General features: G+C 49.3%; 1 protein-coding gene across 3 annotated transcripts in view; it reads left to right on the forward strand.

Annotated features, from left to right (window-relative positions):
• Nucleotides 1-15,009, forward strand: part of EBF4 (EBF family member 4) — a 108,529-nt gene that overhangs the window by 81,925 nt on the left and 11,595 nt on the right. For all 3 annotated transcript variants that reach the window (XM_043969882.1, XM_043969883.1, XM_043969881.1), the window contains 8 exons: nucleotides 4,978-5,059; nucleotides 6,571-6,688; nucleotides 6,986-7,119; nucleotides 7,352-7,478; nucleotides 9,500-9,588; nucleotides 9,809-9,874; nucleotides 10,161-10,338; nucleotides 10,534-10,719. In XM_043969882.1, coding sequence (XP_043825817.1) covers nucleotides 4,978-5,059; nucleotides 6,571-6,688; nucleotides 6,986-7,119; nucleotides 7,352-7,478; nucleotides 9,500-9,588; nucleotides 9,809-9,874; nucleotides 10,161-10,338; nucleotides 10,534-10,719 — 980 coding nt within the window. The remainder of the gene's footprint in view (nucleotides 1-4,977; nucleotides 5,060-6,570; nucleotides 6,689-6,985; nucleotides 7,120-7,351; nucleotides 7,479-9,499; nucleotides 9,589-9,808; nucleotides 9,875-10,160; nucleotides 10,339-10,533; nucleotides 10,720-15,009) is intronic.

Consider the following 15,009-nt stretch of genomic DNA (forward strand, 5'->3'; position numbering starts at 1 on the left):
GATCTGATCATGCCACTTCCCAGCTCAAAGCTCTACATTGATATCATATTGCTTATTGAGGGTGTGGGAAATTTTTTTTGGTGAGGCAATTGGGGTTGAGTGACTTGCCTAGGGTCACACAGCTAGTAAGTATTAAGTGTCTGAGGTCAGATTTGAACTCAGGTCCTCCTGAATCCAGGGCCAGTGCTCTATCCGCTGCGCCACCTAGCTGCCCCAAGAAATCTTTATCCTAACATTTAAGGCCCTTTAAAATCAGGTGGTACACCATCTTTCCAGCTTGATATCAAACTCTTCTCCCTGTACTCTATGATCCTCTGCTACTCACCATTCCCCATACACAGGAACATTTTTGTATGGCTACGACCCAACAACAAAAAGTTACTTTGGGGATCATTTAGTCCACCCCACCTTGTTTTACAGATGAGGAAACTGAAACCTAGAGAGGTGAAATGATGTCTCCCACTTCCCACTTCTGTATGTTTGCTCATGATTATCCCTGTGCCTCGAATGCCCACCTTCCTGTCTCTCCTTGTTGAATTCCTGCTGGTCCTTTAAGCCCAAAGGCTATGTCCTTCATGAAGTCGTGCTGTCCCTTGCCCCCGGAATGTCATATTTTCCTCTCCTAACCCCTGACATGGCTTTTGGCACATGTTGATTACACGCTTATTGTTTAACATATTATGGTTGTATCATGTCCCCTACTGGGCAACACTCAGGAGGCTATGGACACTTAGTGGATGTGTGACCCAGGGCAAGTCAAAACTCTTGGTGTTTTAACATCTCAGTCTAAGACCATGGGTTGCCAAGAAGATTCCAAACTGCTTTGGAAGAAGATCTTCACCAGGCATTCCTTATCCTAATAAAATCATAGGTCTAATAGTTCCAATTCCCTGTTGATATACAGTAGGTAGAGAAGAATACACTTGTGCCTTTGTCATCATTCCTAGTGAGGGATTGGACACTTACCTATCATGTATAGGTACAGTGCTAGACCTTGATTCTACTATCCTTGAAGGTTTTGCAGTTTTGTTGGGAAGACAGAACATGGGCATAATGGATAAATAATAATGAATACAAAGTGACAGACATAAAGTGTCCAATAAGTGACAAAGATCAGAAGTGTTTCAAGAATTTAGTGTATAGAACAATCCTTCCCCACCTTCCACCCCAGTTGAAACTGAACCTCAATGGAAAGGTAGAACTAATGCAGGCAGAGGGGACAGTGTGAGAAAATGTGTGGAGTAGGAATGTGCACATCATATTTATGGAACAGATAGAATAATTTGACCAGATCCAGGAATAGGGGAGTAGGAGGAAATAAGACTAGAAAAGTAGGAAGGAAGGTAGGTAGGGGACAAAAATTAAGGGTCTTCAATTATAAGTCAAAGAATTTAAGAGCTTCTTCTGTAGATAACAGTAAACCCTTGAAGGTCTTAGAATGAGTAATAACTTGAAACTGGAAAGGAGGCACCATTTGGAAGACTATTCCAGTGGACTAGATGCATCATGATGAAAGCATTGACTAGGGTTATGGCAAAGGAAATACAAAGTAGTGGATTTAGGACATTTTTCAAATCAAAAATCAACAGAGCTTGGTTTCTGGCTACATGAGGGGTGGGGGTGGGGGGAGGTGAAGACGGAAGAGTCAATGATACCTCATTCATTTCATTAATTCATTCAACAAACAGTGTGTCCATCAGTGTGATTACTGTCCTCTGAGGAGAGAGAACCATGGGATGAGGGGTCATTTGAATAGGGCATTGAAGCAAGGAAGAGATTTCAATAGATAGAGATGGGGGAGGAGGGAGGCATCTGTTCTGGGCATGAGAGAAGACATAAACAAAAGCATTGAAGTGGGAGAGAGAAAAACAGAACAGAAACATAACCAACTGATGCTGCGCCTGAGCCAAAAAATATAAAATTGTGGGCCCTCCCCCCATCCTAATGGAAATAGTGTGCTTGGGAGAGTAGATGCACATTTTATATATTTTCTGCATCTCTCAGCTTTGTGCCCCCAAGGCATGTGCCTCAATTGCTTTGCTCTTGTTATGTCTTTGGGATAGAGAGTAGGATGGAGAGTAGTCCAGTTTGGCTGGAATGTAGACCCTGGGAAGAGGAGTAGCAGAAGGTAAGGCTGGAAAGGTAGGTTTGAACCAGACTGTGGAAGACTTTCAATGCAGGATGAGCAGATCCTTTACTTAGCAGGCTAGGGAGAGCCATAGAAAACATTTGAATAAAGGAGTAACATGATAGAGTTCTGCATTAGAAAGATCATTCAGGATGGCCAATGGAGGAAGGTGGGTAAATAGAGGCAGGAAAACCAATTAGGAGGGGATTATAGCAGTCTGAGTGACAAGAGCAATAATCAAAATTTTGAGCTTAGGTCAGGGGTTCTTAACCTTTCTTTTTTTTTTGGGGGGGGGTGAGGCAATTGGGGTTAAGTGACTTGCCCAAGGTCACACAGCTAGTTAAGTGTCAAGTGTCTGAGGCCGGATTTGAACTCAGGTCCTCCTGAATCCAGGGCCAGTGCTCTATCCACTGCACCACCTAGCTGCCCAGTTCTTAACCTTTCTTGAGTCATGGACCCCTTTGGCAGGCTGTTGAAACTTACCAACCCCTTCTCAGAATATTTTTTTTAAATATTTGGGATTACAAAGGGAACTAATTATACTGAAATATAGTTATGAAAACATAAACAAAAATTCACAGGCCCCAATGTAGGTGACTGGGAAAGTGGGTGTACTATTGACAGACAAAGGGTAGAGGAGTTGATTTGGGAAAAAAAGATGAGTATGGTCTTAGGCTGCTTGATTTTGAGGTAGTACCAAGGCATCCAGGTGGAAATGTGCATCAAGCAGTCGGAGAGAGGTCAGGGCTGGAGATGGAGATTTATAGTTGAAGTCATGGGAATCAATAAGATCTCTGAGGAAGACACTAAAAAAAAGCAGCAGAAGATTTAGATTTAAACCTCTTAGTATAGTTATAATTAAGGGGTAGAAGAAGGGAGTAGACACACTGAAGAGGTAGGAATTTTATGGATCACAGACTTTAGAGCTGGACAGGACCTAAAAGACCATGTAATCTGAGGTTCTTGACCTTTTCTGTCATGGACTCCTTTGGCAATCTGGTGAAGCCTATGGACCCTTATTCAGAATAATGCTCTTAAATGCATAAAATAAAACGCACAGGATTACAAAGAAGTAAAATATAATGAAATAAAGATATAATATTTTTCCCATCCAAATTCATGGGCCCCCCCCTGAAATCCATTGATGGGTCCCTTGGGAGTCAGTGGACCCCAGGTATTAACCTCTGATCTAGTCCAATCCCCTGGAGAGTCATGGGAGAAGAAACTATTGAGAAGGAGGACATGGCCAGTGGTGTAGGACATTGCTGAGAGGCCAAGGAGGATGGGGACTAACAAAGGTCATTGGATTTGGCTGTAAGGCCATTGAGCTTGGAGCAAGCATCTGAGCAATATCCTGTGGGGATCGGGTGGTGGTGGAGATACCTCCTGGCCTGAGAAGAGTGTGCACTGTGCGGTGAGCGCTCTACATTATATTAAGGGATGCATTGTGCCCTGGGAGAGGAAACCACCATCTGGTAAAAACCACTGAATGCTAGGGGTACCTGTGGCTAAGGCTGTAAACACTAGGTGGAGGGTGTACACTGTGGGAGTGGATCTAGGCTGGGAAGATGACTACAAACTTCACGGACCTTTCTCCTCCTCTTCTTCTTCTTCTTCTTCTTCTTCTTCTTCTTCTTCTTCTTCTTCTTCTTCTTCTTCTTCTTCTAGGCAATGGGGGTTAAGTGACTTGCCCAGGGTCACACAGCTAGTAAGTGTTAAGTGTCTGAGGCCAGATTTGAGCTCAGGTCCTCCTGAATTCAGGGCTGGTGCTTTATCCAGTGTGCCACCTAGCTGCCCCTACACGGACCTTTCTAATAAATTTCCTTACAACTTACACCCTGTGGTCCCACTTCTCCTTCCCCTCCCACCTTTGCCATCCAGGGACACTGGCCTTCTTTCAGTTCCTCCATCTCTCCACTCCAGGCTTGGTCCCTGGCTGGCCCCCATCCCTGGAAGGCTCCCCTTCTTGGCTTCTGCCCCCTGGCTTCCCCGGCTTTCTTCAAGTCTAAAAGAAGATTTTCCCAAGCTTCCTTAATCCTACAGCTTTCCCTCTGCTGATCATTTCCAACTTATCCCGTCTGCATTTTTGTACCTGGTTGTTTCCATGTTGTCTCTTTTATTAGACTCTGAGCTCCTTGAGGGCAGGGACTGTTTTTATGTCTCTGTATGCCCAGCACTTAGGACAGTTTCTGGCACATAGTAGGTACTTAATACATGTCTATTGGCCAACTGTATGAGGTAGGGGGAGGTGCATACTCTGTGTGGGGATGTGAACCCTGGGGGGTATGTATTGTAGGGTGTACACTGTAGGAAAATACAGGCTGTGGGGAGAGAGGATACTCTATGCTGGGTGATAGACAGTGGGTTACCCTGCAGGGGATGGGGGACATGGGGAAGGAGGACACTGAGGGGGATGCTGCTGGAAAGCCATGTATGCCCCTGGGGGGACAGCTCTGTTGGGAGGGCAAGTATTGTATAATGGTAGGGCTGTGTGTGTGTGGGTGTGCACCCTGTGTGGAGGGGAATATGCTGCGTTTGTGTATTACGTGTGTGTGTATCCTAGGTAGGTGTGTATATATGTGTGTGTGTATCCTGGGTGTGTGTGTGTGTGTGTGTGTATGTATGTATGTATCCTGGGTGGGGGTGGTGTGTATCGTGTGTGTACATCCTAGGTGTGTGTGTGTGTGTGTGTGTGTGTGTATGTGAGTACGTGAGCCCTGCATCTGGAGGGAGCTCTGGCTTCCTGGGAGAAGTGGGTCTGTGAACACTGTTCCTTTCTCTCTTTGCCCCCCCCCCAAAGCCCCAGCTCTGAGCCCAGCCCCAGACCAACCACCTCCTCCTTGTTTCAGGTTTTTTCTCAAGTTTTTCCTCAAATGCAACCAGAACTGCCTAAAGAACGCAGGCAATCCCAGAGATATGAGGCGCTTCCAGGTACCCCCCCTCCCACTTCCAACCCAGCATTTCCTCCTTGCTCCCCCATCACCACCCACCTGAAGCAGTGAAGGATGGGAGGGGGGGAGAAGAAGCTGAGGAGAACAGTGGGAAGAGGCCAGAGGGAGGGTGGTTCTGAGGTAGGGGGATGTGCAAAATGATCTTAGGACCCCAGAATTTTATAGTGATCCCCAAGTTGCATCCTGAAGGCCCCCAGCCTCGCTGTTCCCTGGGGGTGAGCGAGCTGGGTCCTCTACCCGCCCCCCCCCTCCCCGCCACACACAGCCCCCACATCCCATCAGTTTCTCTGTTCGTAAGTTTCCTAACGGGATTTAGTGTCTTTCCCTAAGCCCTTCCTTCCCTTTCCCAGAGGGCTGGGACCCTGCCTCTGTCTACCCCGGACTAAGAGCTGAATGGACAGGGACTCCCCCCAGGAGAAGGGGCGCCGGGTGGGGTCCTCTCAGCCATTTCTCCAGGTCCCCCCACTCCCTGAGGGAGCTCATGGCCCGTGGAGGTGGAGGGGGGTGTGAGTGGGGGTGGAGCAGCTCCTTCTCCCCTGGCTGCTGAGGCCTCATTAGGGCCCCACTTAAGGAGATGATAATTGTGACATTTTTACATGATTAACGACCCAGCTAATTTACATAGCGTGAGGCAGAGAGCAGCTGCCCGGTACCACCCCCCCTGCTCCCACCCCCCAGGGCGCTGAAGAGTTTGGGAGGGGAGCCCAGTGAGTGCCCCCCCTCTACCTTCCCAAAGGGTGGGGCCTGCCCACAATCCCAGATCCAAAGGGCTCCAGGCCAGCCTGGGGGAAGAGGCTGAGCCCCAACCCGGGGCAAAGGTGGGGGGTAGAGACAAACCTGCCCTGCCAAGAAGGAAGACCGAGGGGCCTAGGTCGCGTCTCTCCTTGCTCATTCCTGCCTCCCTTTCCTTGGAGTGGGAGCTGGGCTGCTTGTCCCTTTCCTCCTCTGCTGGTGGGCCCAGAATCCCTCCTAAAGGAGAGTCCCATTTCAAATGCCACCTGAGGGCCCGAGGGGAGGGAAAAGCCACTCTGTGAAGCTGTTGCTCCTGCCCTCTGCACAGAGGACCCCACCTGCCATTTTTAAATAGAAGTCCTTTTTCCCAATGACCGGGACTTAGCCAGAGCAAACGTGACATCGCGCTTCTCTGGAGAGGCAAGGGCGGAGCGGGATTCCTAGCCCTGGATTCAGGGTTGGCTACTGGGTTGGGGGTCATGAGCATCTTCACACCCTCTCCTGTTTCCCCTTCAACCTGGTTGGTCACATTGACCGTTGTACTGAAGGACCCAAGCCAGGGAATACTGAGAGCCCAGGAGAGACAGAGGTGGGAACAGGCTCCCTCCCCCCCCCCCCGCCCCCTCCCCCAACAGTTGTATTCATGGACTCATGTTCTTGACCCCTGGGAGTCCAGATTTCCTTCCCAGCCCCCATTCCCATACCACGATTGTGACCTCACTCCTCCAGTCCTGGCCTGGCCCTGTATCCCCTGTGCAGGTGGTGGTCTCCACGACCGTGAGCGTGGATGGGCATGTGCTTGCTGTGTCTGACAACATGTTTGTTCACAACAACTCCAAGCATGGCCGCCGTGCCCGCCGCCTTGACCCTTCAGAAGGTCAGGATTCTGCCATCAGGCACCCTTCCCTTGGCCAACCACGCCCTCTTCTCCACAGCGGCTCCTTTCCCAGGGAGAGCCCTGTCCTCCACTCTTCCAGACCCACTCACCCTTCTTTTTGTCACTAGGCCCTGTTTCACCATCTTCAACCCAACTCCAGGCCCAGTGCTGTCCCCCAGGGCCAACCATCTGGGGCACCTTCCCCTTCCTCCGTCCCCCCACCATCCCAAGTGGGAGCAACCCCACCCTCTCTTATCCCCACGTTCCCATCCTGACCCCAGTTCCCCTGACCCACAGCAGCCACCCCCTGCATCAAGGCCATCAGCCCCAGCGAGGGCTGGACCACAGGGGGAGCCACTGTCATCGTCATCGGGGACAACTTCTTCGACGGGCTCCAGGTCGTCTTTGGAACCATGCTGGTGTGGAGTGAGGTGTGGGACTGTGGACAGGAGGGGTGGGGGTAAGACAAGACAGACTGGGACTGAGGGTGACCATGCGTGAGCAGGTGGGACAGTCAACAGGACTGATTCTTATTTCTATGAAGACTGAGGGGCACCGGGCATCTAAACCGGGCTCCAGTCTGGGATGGGGTTCCTCACCTCTCTTCTCTATCCAGCTCTTTTCTTTCCTCTTTGCTAATGCTGACACCTTCTCTTCTCACAGCTGATCACACCCCATGCCATCCGGGTGCAGACCCCACCGAGGCACATCCCTGGGGTGGTGGAGGTGACCCTATCCTACAAGTCCAAGCAGTTCTGCAAAGGGGCTCCTGGCCGCTTCGTCTACACGGGTAATGGACTGGGGTGCTCTCGCCCCCTTTCCCTGGTAAAACAGGGTGGGTCAGAAGGGAAAAGGGTCTGTGTCACAGGGAGCTTGTAGTGACCACCCTGAACTCCTCCATCCACTGAACAATCATTGATTCAGTCTCATATGTCTGTGGTCTTCTCCAAGGGATTTACCCCTTCAGCTTTTCCTGTTACTCTCATTGTTACTCACAGCTCTTGAATTCTCCTGCCCTCCCCGACCCCAAGAGCCTTTATTCACACTTCCACCCCAAATACTCCAAAGAAAGAGTTGCCCCTTCCATTTTGAAAGGTTCACCTGTCTACCATGCTTTGGACCCTTGACAAATTCATCTTCCTAGTGCATAATTCCCTAGTCACTCCCTCCTTTCTGGCTCTCTCCATTCATCTTAGAAGCAAGAATGAGTTTCATCTCCCTAGTTTTGAGAAAGTTAGCATTAAACCATGGTATCCTGACCCCCCCCCAATCCAGTGCCTAGGCTAGTGCTTGTTCCTGTCCACATTTGCATTTCTCGAACTTGAGGCCTCTCTTTGTCACCCTAAAAGTCAGTTTTCACTTCATCATTCAATCAATGAACAAGCATTTATTGAGTGCTTCCGGTCAGTCAGGAACTGAGCTTAAATAGCTGGTGATTCAAAGAAAAGAAAAAAACCAAAAATCAATCCCTGTCCTCTAGAACTTTACGTTCTAATGAGAAAGACACCATGGAAATAGGAAGGTACATGCAAGGAACATACAAAGAGAAGAAATGTAACCTCAGAGTTTACTTCCTCAAAGGAGGAGCTTGGGCTCAATGTCCCCATCTTGACCTGTCCTTGTCTCTCTCAGATGCCTTTGACAATATTTAGTATCCTAACCTTCAACTTATGACATCAGAGTTTCTTCATTCTCATTCCTGCCTGCTCTTGTCTCTCACTGTCAGCCTCTCATTCTTAGTGGGGAAAATGCTGAATTTGGAGTCAGCTGCTATGGGCTCAAACCCACCTCTGCTGGCCCCGAAGGTCTCTTCCACTCTAAATCAATTATTGTATGAACCCTTGTCTCTGTGCTAGTGATTCCCAAATCCACCTCTCAAGAAATCAAGTCAACAGATATTTGTCAAGTGCCTGATATGTGCATGGGCACTTTGTTAGGTGCTGGAGGAGCAACAAAATTTATATAAGAGAGAGTGCCAGGGGGGCGGCTAGGTGGCACCGTAGATAAAGCACCAGCCCTGGATTCAGGAGTACCTGAGTTCAAATCCAGCCTCAGACACTTGACACTTACTAGCTGTGTGACACTGGGCAAGTCACTTAACCCCCATTGCCCTGCAAAAAAAAAAAAGGTATTTAAAAAAAGAGAGAGAGTGCCTGCCCTCAAGGAGCCCACAGTCAAGTACGGGGATAAGACACCAACAGAGATAGATAGCCATGATATAATAACAATCTAGGATGAGGATATTAGCAACAGCCAAAGTTACAAATAGTGTACAAAGTTACAATACAAAAATTGTCTCTAAAGAAACACTTAATCCTTAGATGATGCCAAAAGTCCATGCCAGTTATGGTGTAAATGACAATTTAGTTATTCTACCCTCTGCTCTCTTCCCAGCTCCCTCCTTTTTTTCCCCACAATGGGAATCAGGTTCACTTCCTGCTCTCCTGGGAAGGGATCCAGGGTGGGCAGGGCCCTATTCTGCTCAGCTTCTACTTCTGCCTGACAGATTCGGGGTTGGGTAAAAGAGACACTTTTGGAAAAACTTGACTAGTCCTTTCAGTTTTACCTGGTGGGGATGTTCTGGGACACTTGGAAGGAGAGGAGCACGGCATTGTTTTCTGAGTGTGAAAACTCTGTACGTGTAAGAATACACACATGCTGTGAATATACGCTCCGTGTACTGAGCTGCCCTGAGAGTGCTTGGTTCAGGATGCTAAGACCTTGAAGACTGGGAGGAGGGAGGAGACATCTCTCCCTGTCCCTTTAGGGATACTCCTCCCCCACACTGTTCTCCCCCCCACCTCCCCCAAGCTCTCAATGAGCCAACCATCGACTACGGCTTCCAGAGGCTGCAGAAGGTGATCCCACGACATCCTGGAGACCCTGAGAGGCTTCCTAAGGTACAGGATAAGAGGGGCCAGTCTGGAAAGAACCATTAGGGCCTCATGGGGGACAGGGGACAGAGTGGGACTGGATGGGGGTTGTATTTGGTACTGAACATAAAAGTAGAAAGAGGGGCTGAGGCTTAGGCAATGGAGGAGTGGGGGATTCTTGTCTCTTTCCCCTATGGGATTTTACCTTCCCTTGGGCTAATCCTCGCTCCCCCAATCCCATCCCTAGGAAGTGCTATTGAAAAGGGCAGCTGACCTGGTGGAGGCTCTGTATGGGATGCCACATAGTAACCAGGTATTAACCCCACCTAAGGTTTTTTTTCCACCTCCTCTTTTCTTCAAGAACCTTCCAATTCCCTGGTCCCCCACTTGCCCCATTCCCTTCCTTCCCCAGGCTTTCTGATTCAGTAGCATCATCTGTAAAGCAAGAGGGTGGAATCTGTTGTTTGTGCTCCTATTTATCCCTCTGCCAACTTGCTGGTCCCTTCTGTGTCCCTTTCTTCTCTTTCCCTCTTGTCATCCCTCCCAAGGGCTGGTGGGGATCTAGGGGTCAGGGGCCAGCCTTGTCCTTGCTTCCCTAGGATCTCATCATAAAGCGGGCAGCAGACATTGCAGAAGCACTCTACAGTGTCCCACGCACCCCCTCCCAACTTGGCTCCCTGGCCCCAGGCCATCCCCACACCGCCATGATGGGCATCAACTCCTTTGGGAGCCAGCTGGCAGTCAACATTGGAGACTCCACACAGGGGGCCGAACAAGGTGGGTCTGCCCTTCCCTATACTGTCCCCTACCCTGCTCACTCTGTATCCCTGTGTGCTGAACCTCTCTTATCTCCTCCATTTCCTATATATCCACCCTCTCCCACTGTGCCTGGTATCTCCCTCTGCCCATCAGTGCCCGCAGTCTGTCCCAAGTCCCCCAGTGGACTCTTCCCTGACCTGTTCTCCCTGGTAGGTTACTCCCGGAATACCAGCAGTGTGTCTCCTCGGGGCTACGTGCCTAGCTCCACCCCTCAGCAGAGCAGCTACAGCAGCATCACGTCCAGCATCAACGGCTACGGGGCCACTGGCATGGCTGGCCTTGGGGTGCCCAGCTCCCCCAGCTTCCTCAACGGCTCCACCGCAAATTCACCCTATGCTAGTGAGTTTCTATGGTGGGCAGGACTCGGGCATGGGATGGTAGTGCTACCAAGGTCTTAGTAAGCTCTGCTCCCAGTCATCTGCTGAACAAGGGGGTTGGATTCAGTGACTTCTAAGATTTCCCTGGATTCCTATGACTCCCTGCTATGGTGCCCTGTGGGTGGGATACTCTGTCAAGCCAGCCCTGGAGGCAATAGAGGCTTGGGCTAGCAGACCCCATCTGAGTAGTTCAGGCCACCTTCCCTTAGATGTCACACTGGGCAGAGCTGCCCATCCACTGACAAGTGTGTCAATGTGTAATGGGAAGAGGAGATTGAAACCTACGAGAGATTCCCTGGTCCCAAGGCCTCTGCAATGTAGTGACTGGTACCTAGTGGGAGCTTCTTCCACAGCCTACTCTCCCATCTGACTCCCAGAACTCAAAGCCCATCTTGGCAGAGAGGAACAGGGCTGGCACCAGGGCCCCTTGATAGGACTGGAGATGGTTCTTCATCTTCCTACATTTCCTCCACCCAACTCTTCCCACTGACCCCATTACTACTCCAGCCTACATCAAGGACATATACACATACACACATATGTATATATGTTTGTGTCTAATAGAGAAATCTCCTTATTTCTTGTACATACGTGTGTGCACATACATACATACACACATACATACATACTGCTCCAGTATTCATCTTAGGAAATCAGAGAAAGGCAGCTCTCCACGTCAGAGGTGAGTAGCTCAGGATTCAGAAGTCTATTCCCCTTTAACTGAAAACACCTGCCCTGAGCAGGAATGGAAGGCTGTTTTGGGGCATCTTTGAGCTCCAGGGCAGGGGTCAAGGGATGGTCCAGGAAGGGCATCACTGTCATCACACCATCTCCTCTCCCACCTCCTATACCCCCAAGATTCTGTTTTCTGCCCTCTCTGGAGGACTACAGAGCATCACATATGACGCATTTCTAGTTCTTCCCAACACAGCACCGGAGATTCCCCCCTCAGACGCCTATCCCGTGCGCCATTCTGGTCCCCACCACTCAAACTTTGTCCTCTTCCTCTTCTCTATAGCTCCTGTTCGCCTCTGGCTGCCTCTTCCTCCTTTCCTTTCTAGTCCTTCCCTTCCCCCAGGCCCACAGGACCCTTCTTCATGTCCTATTGGCTCGCCTCCTGTCTTGCCTTCTGATCTTTTTCTTTAAAGCCCAGGGTTTCCTGGCTCTGTCATCCTGCACATAGCACCACTGGCCCCTCTGTGTAGGCCATCAGCTGACTTTCCCTCCCTCTCTTCCTCATACTCATTTCTCCCCCTTTCCCTCCCTCTTCCCACCCCTCTACCCCTCTCCCTCTGTCTTTCCCTCTCCTTCTCTAGCTTCTATACTTGTGGGTCTCGGCCCCTCCTGTGCATTGCAACCCTGCCACATTATGCCTGTTTGTTGATGATGCTTGGATGTCAGGAAATCTTTGCACGACCTACTTGCTATCACTGATGTCCTCCTGCCTTTCCAGCATTTCTTGCTGGAAAGCCTCAGGCCCACTCCTGCCCCTGAGGGACTGTGGCTTCACCTCCCACCTGCTGGTTCTTGGTAAACCCCTTCCCACATCTACATGGACTTGTTCCCAGACTTTTCATCGTGACAGGAAAGATGGAAAACTCCCTCTCCATTTACTTCCATTTTCTGGCTGAGGTCAGAACCACAAGAGGGGAAACTTAATTTCATTGCGGGCATTCCCAGGCCTCATCGTTCTAACACCTGCACATCTGGGAAGTGGCTTTATCCTTGTTTGCTCCGGTACACACAGAGCCAGGAAATAGAGTGGGCTCAGTAAGTCACTGCCCAGAATGACTTCACATTTCTCCAGCAGTTTAAGGTTTACAAAGCACTATTTTCAAAATGCGCCATTCCTGTGAGGTTCTATTATAAACATTTTACAGTTGAGGAAACTGAGGCTCAGAAGTGAACTTACTTGCTCAGGTTCATATAACTAGAGAGTACCGAGCTGGGATTTTAACACTGGCCTCCTGACTGCAAGTCCCTTGGTTAGTACACTGAGCTCCAGAAAAATAGCGACTCCCATCAGAGTCAGGAAGTTCTTCCTGATATCTAGCCGAAATCTATCCTGCCTGACTGATTGAGTGGCTTGTCCTTGGATGTGCTGGGGATTCCTGTGGGTCTAGCTCTGTGGACTATTCATAGAGTGTCTACCTCTCACCATATCTTTGTTTTCAGTTCAGCCTTGGCTAATGGCAATCCTTGCTAATTCTCATAGATGTCAGTCAGTACCCCCATCCTCAGATTCCCCCAGCCTGGGCCCTTGGGGGAGTCCCACCCCCATGCTGATTGGTATAGCATGGTGGCATGTGACTGAGGCCTTCCTCTCAGAGGATCATTGCCAGGACCAGGGTCTGCTAAGTACAAAAGAGAGCCCCTTGGACCGAGACCTTCCAGGTGGCTGGGACTGATTTCTTAAACTCACCCTTGACAAGTCACTAATATCACAGGAAAGGGGGTCTTCTTGCATGATGGGGAGCTGCCCCAGATGGCTCTGCTCAGTATTCACTGGAGACAGGCAGCCACAAGACTTCCTATCTGGCTGGTGTCCCATTCACTGATATTTAGATCTCACCTTCCCTCCCCCCAACACTCCCTGCCATTAGACTCATCATCCATTCTTCTCTCTGTTGTCTGGCTAATGCTGCCATCTTGGTCTCCAGCTCATCTTTGGCCTTGGATTCACCTCTTGACTGGCTTCTTCTCTCAGTGGCCATGCTGGTCCCAATTAGAACTTGGCTCTGGCCCCTTAGCTCCAGCCTTCTTGTTGGAGCTGCTGAGTAGTCGACAGCTTGCTGTCTTTTGGCCCAAATTTTGCCTGCCAGACCTGGATTTGACCCTAGCAACTAAAATCAGCAGGTGCCTGTGGACCCCAGATAGGTCCTGGAGGGTGTAGAAAGCTTTGGACCGTGAAGCCCTTACTCCAGACTTACAAGGCCAGACTTCTCTCTTGGTTCTAACCTTGGCTGCTAAAATTGCCATGGAAAATGGCAGATACTGGGCCAGCTAGGTGGTGCAGTGGATAAAAGCATGGACCCTGGATTCAGGAAGACCTGGATTCAAATTTGGCCTCAGACACTTGACTCTTTTTTTTTTTTTTTTGCAGGGGCAATGGGGGTTAAGTGACTTGCCCAGGGTCACACAGCTAGTAAGTGTCTGAGGCCGGATTTGAACTCAGGTACTCCTAAATCCAGGGCCAGTGCTCTATCCACTGCACCACCCAGCTGCCTCAGACACTTGAGTCTTACTAGCTGTGTGACCCTGGTCAAGTCATTTAACCCTCATTGTCCCATCAAAAAAAAAAAAAAGAAAGAAAGAAAGAAAGAAAAGAAAAAGAAAATGGCAGATACCCAGGAGGTCAGCTAAAAAGAAATGTGATGATGGATGTTGGGCCTGGCTTCCCAGCTGGGTCTTTTAGGGTCTCAGTGTTTGGAAGACTCAAGTATGTATTATTTCCATTAGGCAGAGCTGGGGAAAATTTGTTAGCAGGCAAAAATTGTTGAAATCAGTTGAGTTCATAAAAACATTTATTAAGCACCTACTGAATTCTAAGCATTATACTAGGTACTAGGGATAAAAAAAAATGCCAAACAGTCCCTGACCTCAAGGAGCTTACATTCTACTACTACTTAATAGAGTCTGTAGACTCTATAGAGTCTATATCTATGGAAGGAAGATTTCAGCTCCCTAATAAGGAGAAATTTCTTAACAATCAGAGCTGTTTCTAATGGAATGAGCTGCTTTGATAGTGAGTTCCCTGTCATGGAAGGGATTCAAGTAGAAGCTGGATAACCATTTGTCTAGGATGTTCTAGAAGGGATACTTGTTCAGGTATAGGTTGGACTAGGTGACCTCTGGGGTCCCTTTCAACTGTGAGATTCTATAAAAACTGTCCAAAGTTCTAACTTCTTCCCACCTCCCTTTGATCTCAGATCATTTATCATGATCTTTCTTTTTTCTTTTTTTTTTTTTTTTAGTGAGGCAATTGGGGCTAAGTGACTTGCCCAGGGTCACACAGCTAGCAAGTGTTAAGTGTCTGAGGCCGGATTTGAACTCAGGTACTCCTGACTCCAGGGCCGGTGCTCTATCCACTGTGCCACCTAGCTGCCCCTATCATGATCTTTCAACCATCTCTAGCTGATTCTGCTCAGATGCAAGATGGGTATCCTAGGCTCCTCCTTCTCAGTGCCAAAGTTGCCCCTGGCCTGGATCCTGTAACCCTGACCTGGTCTGTTCCCCCTAGCCCTGACTCCTC

This window comes from Dromiciops gliroides, chromosome 6 (assembly GCF_019393635.1).
Source record: "Dromiciops gliroides isolate mDroGli1 chromosome 6, mDroGli1.pri, whole genome shotgun sequence".
Classification (NCBI taxonomy): domain Eukaryota; kingdom Metazoa; phylum Chordata; class Mammalia; order Microbiotheria; family Microbiotheriidae; genus Dromiciops; species Dromiciops gliroides.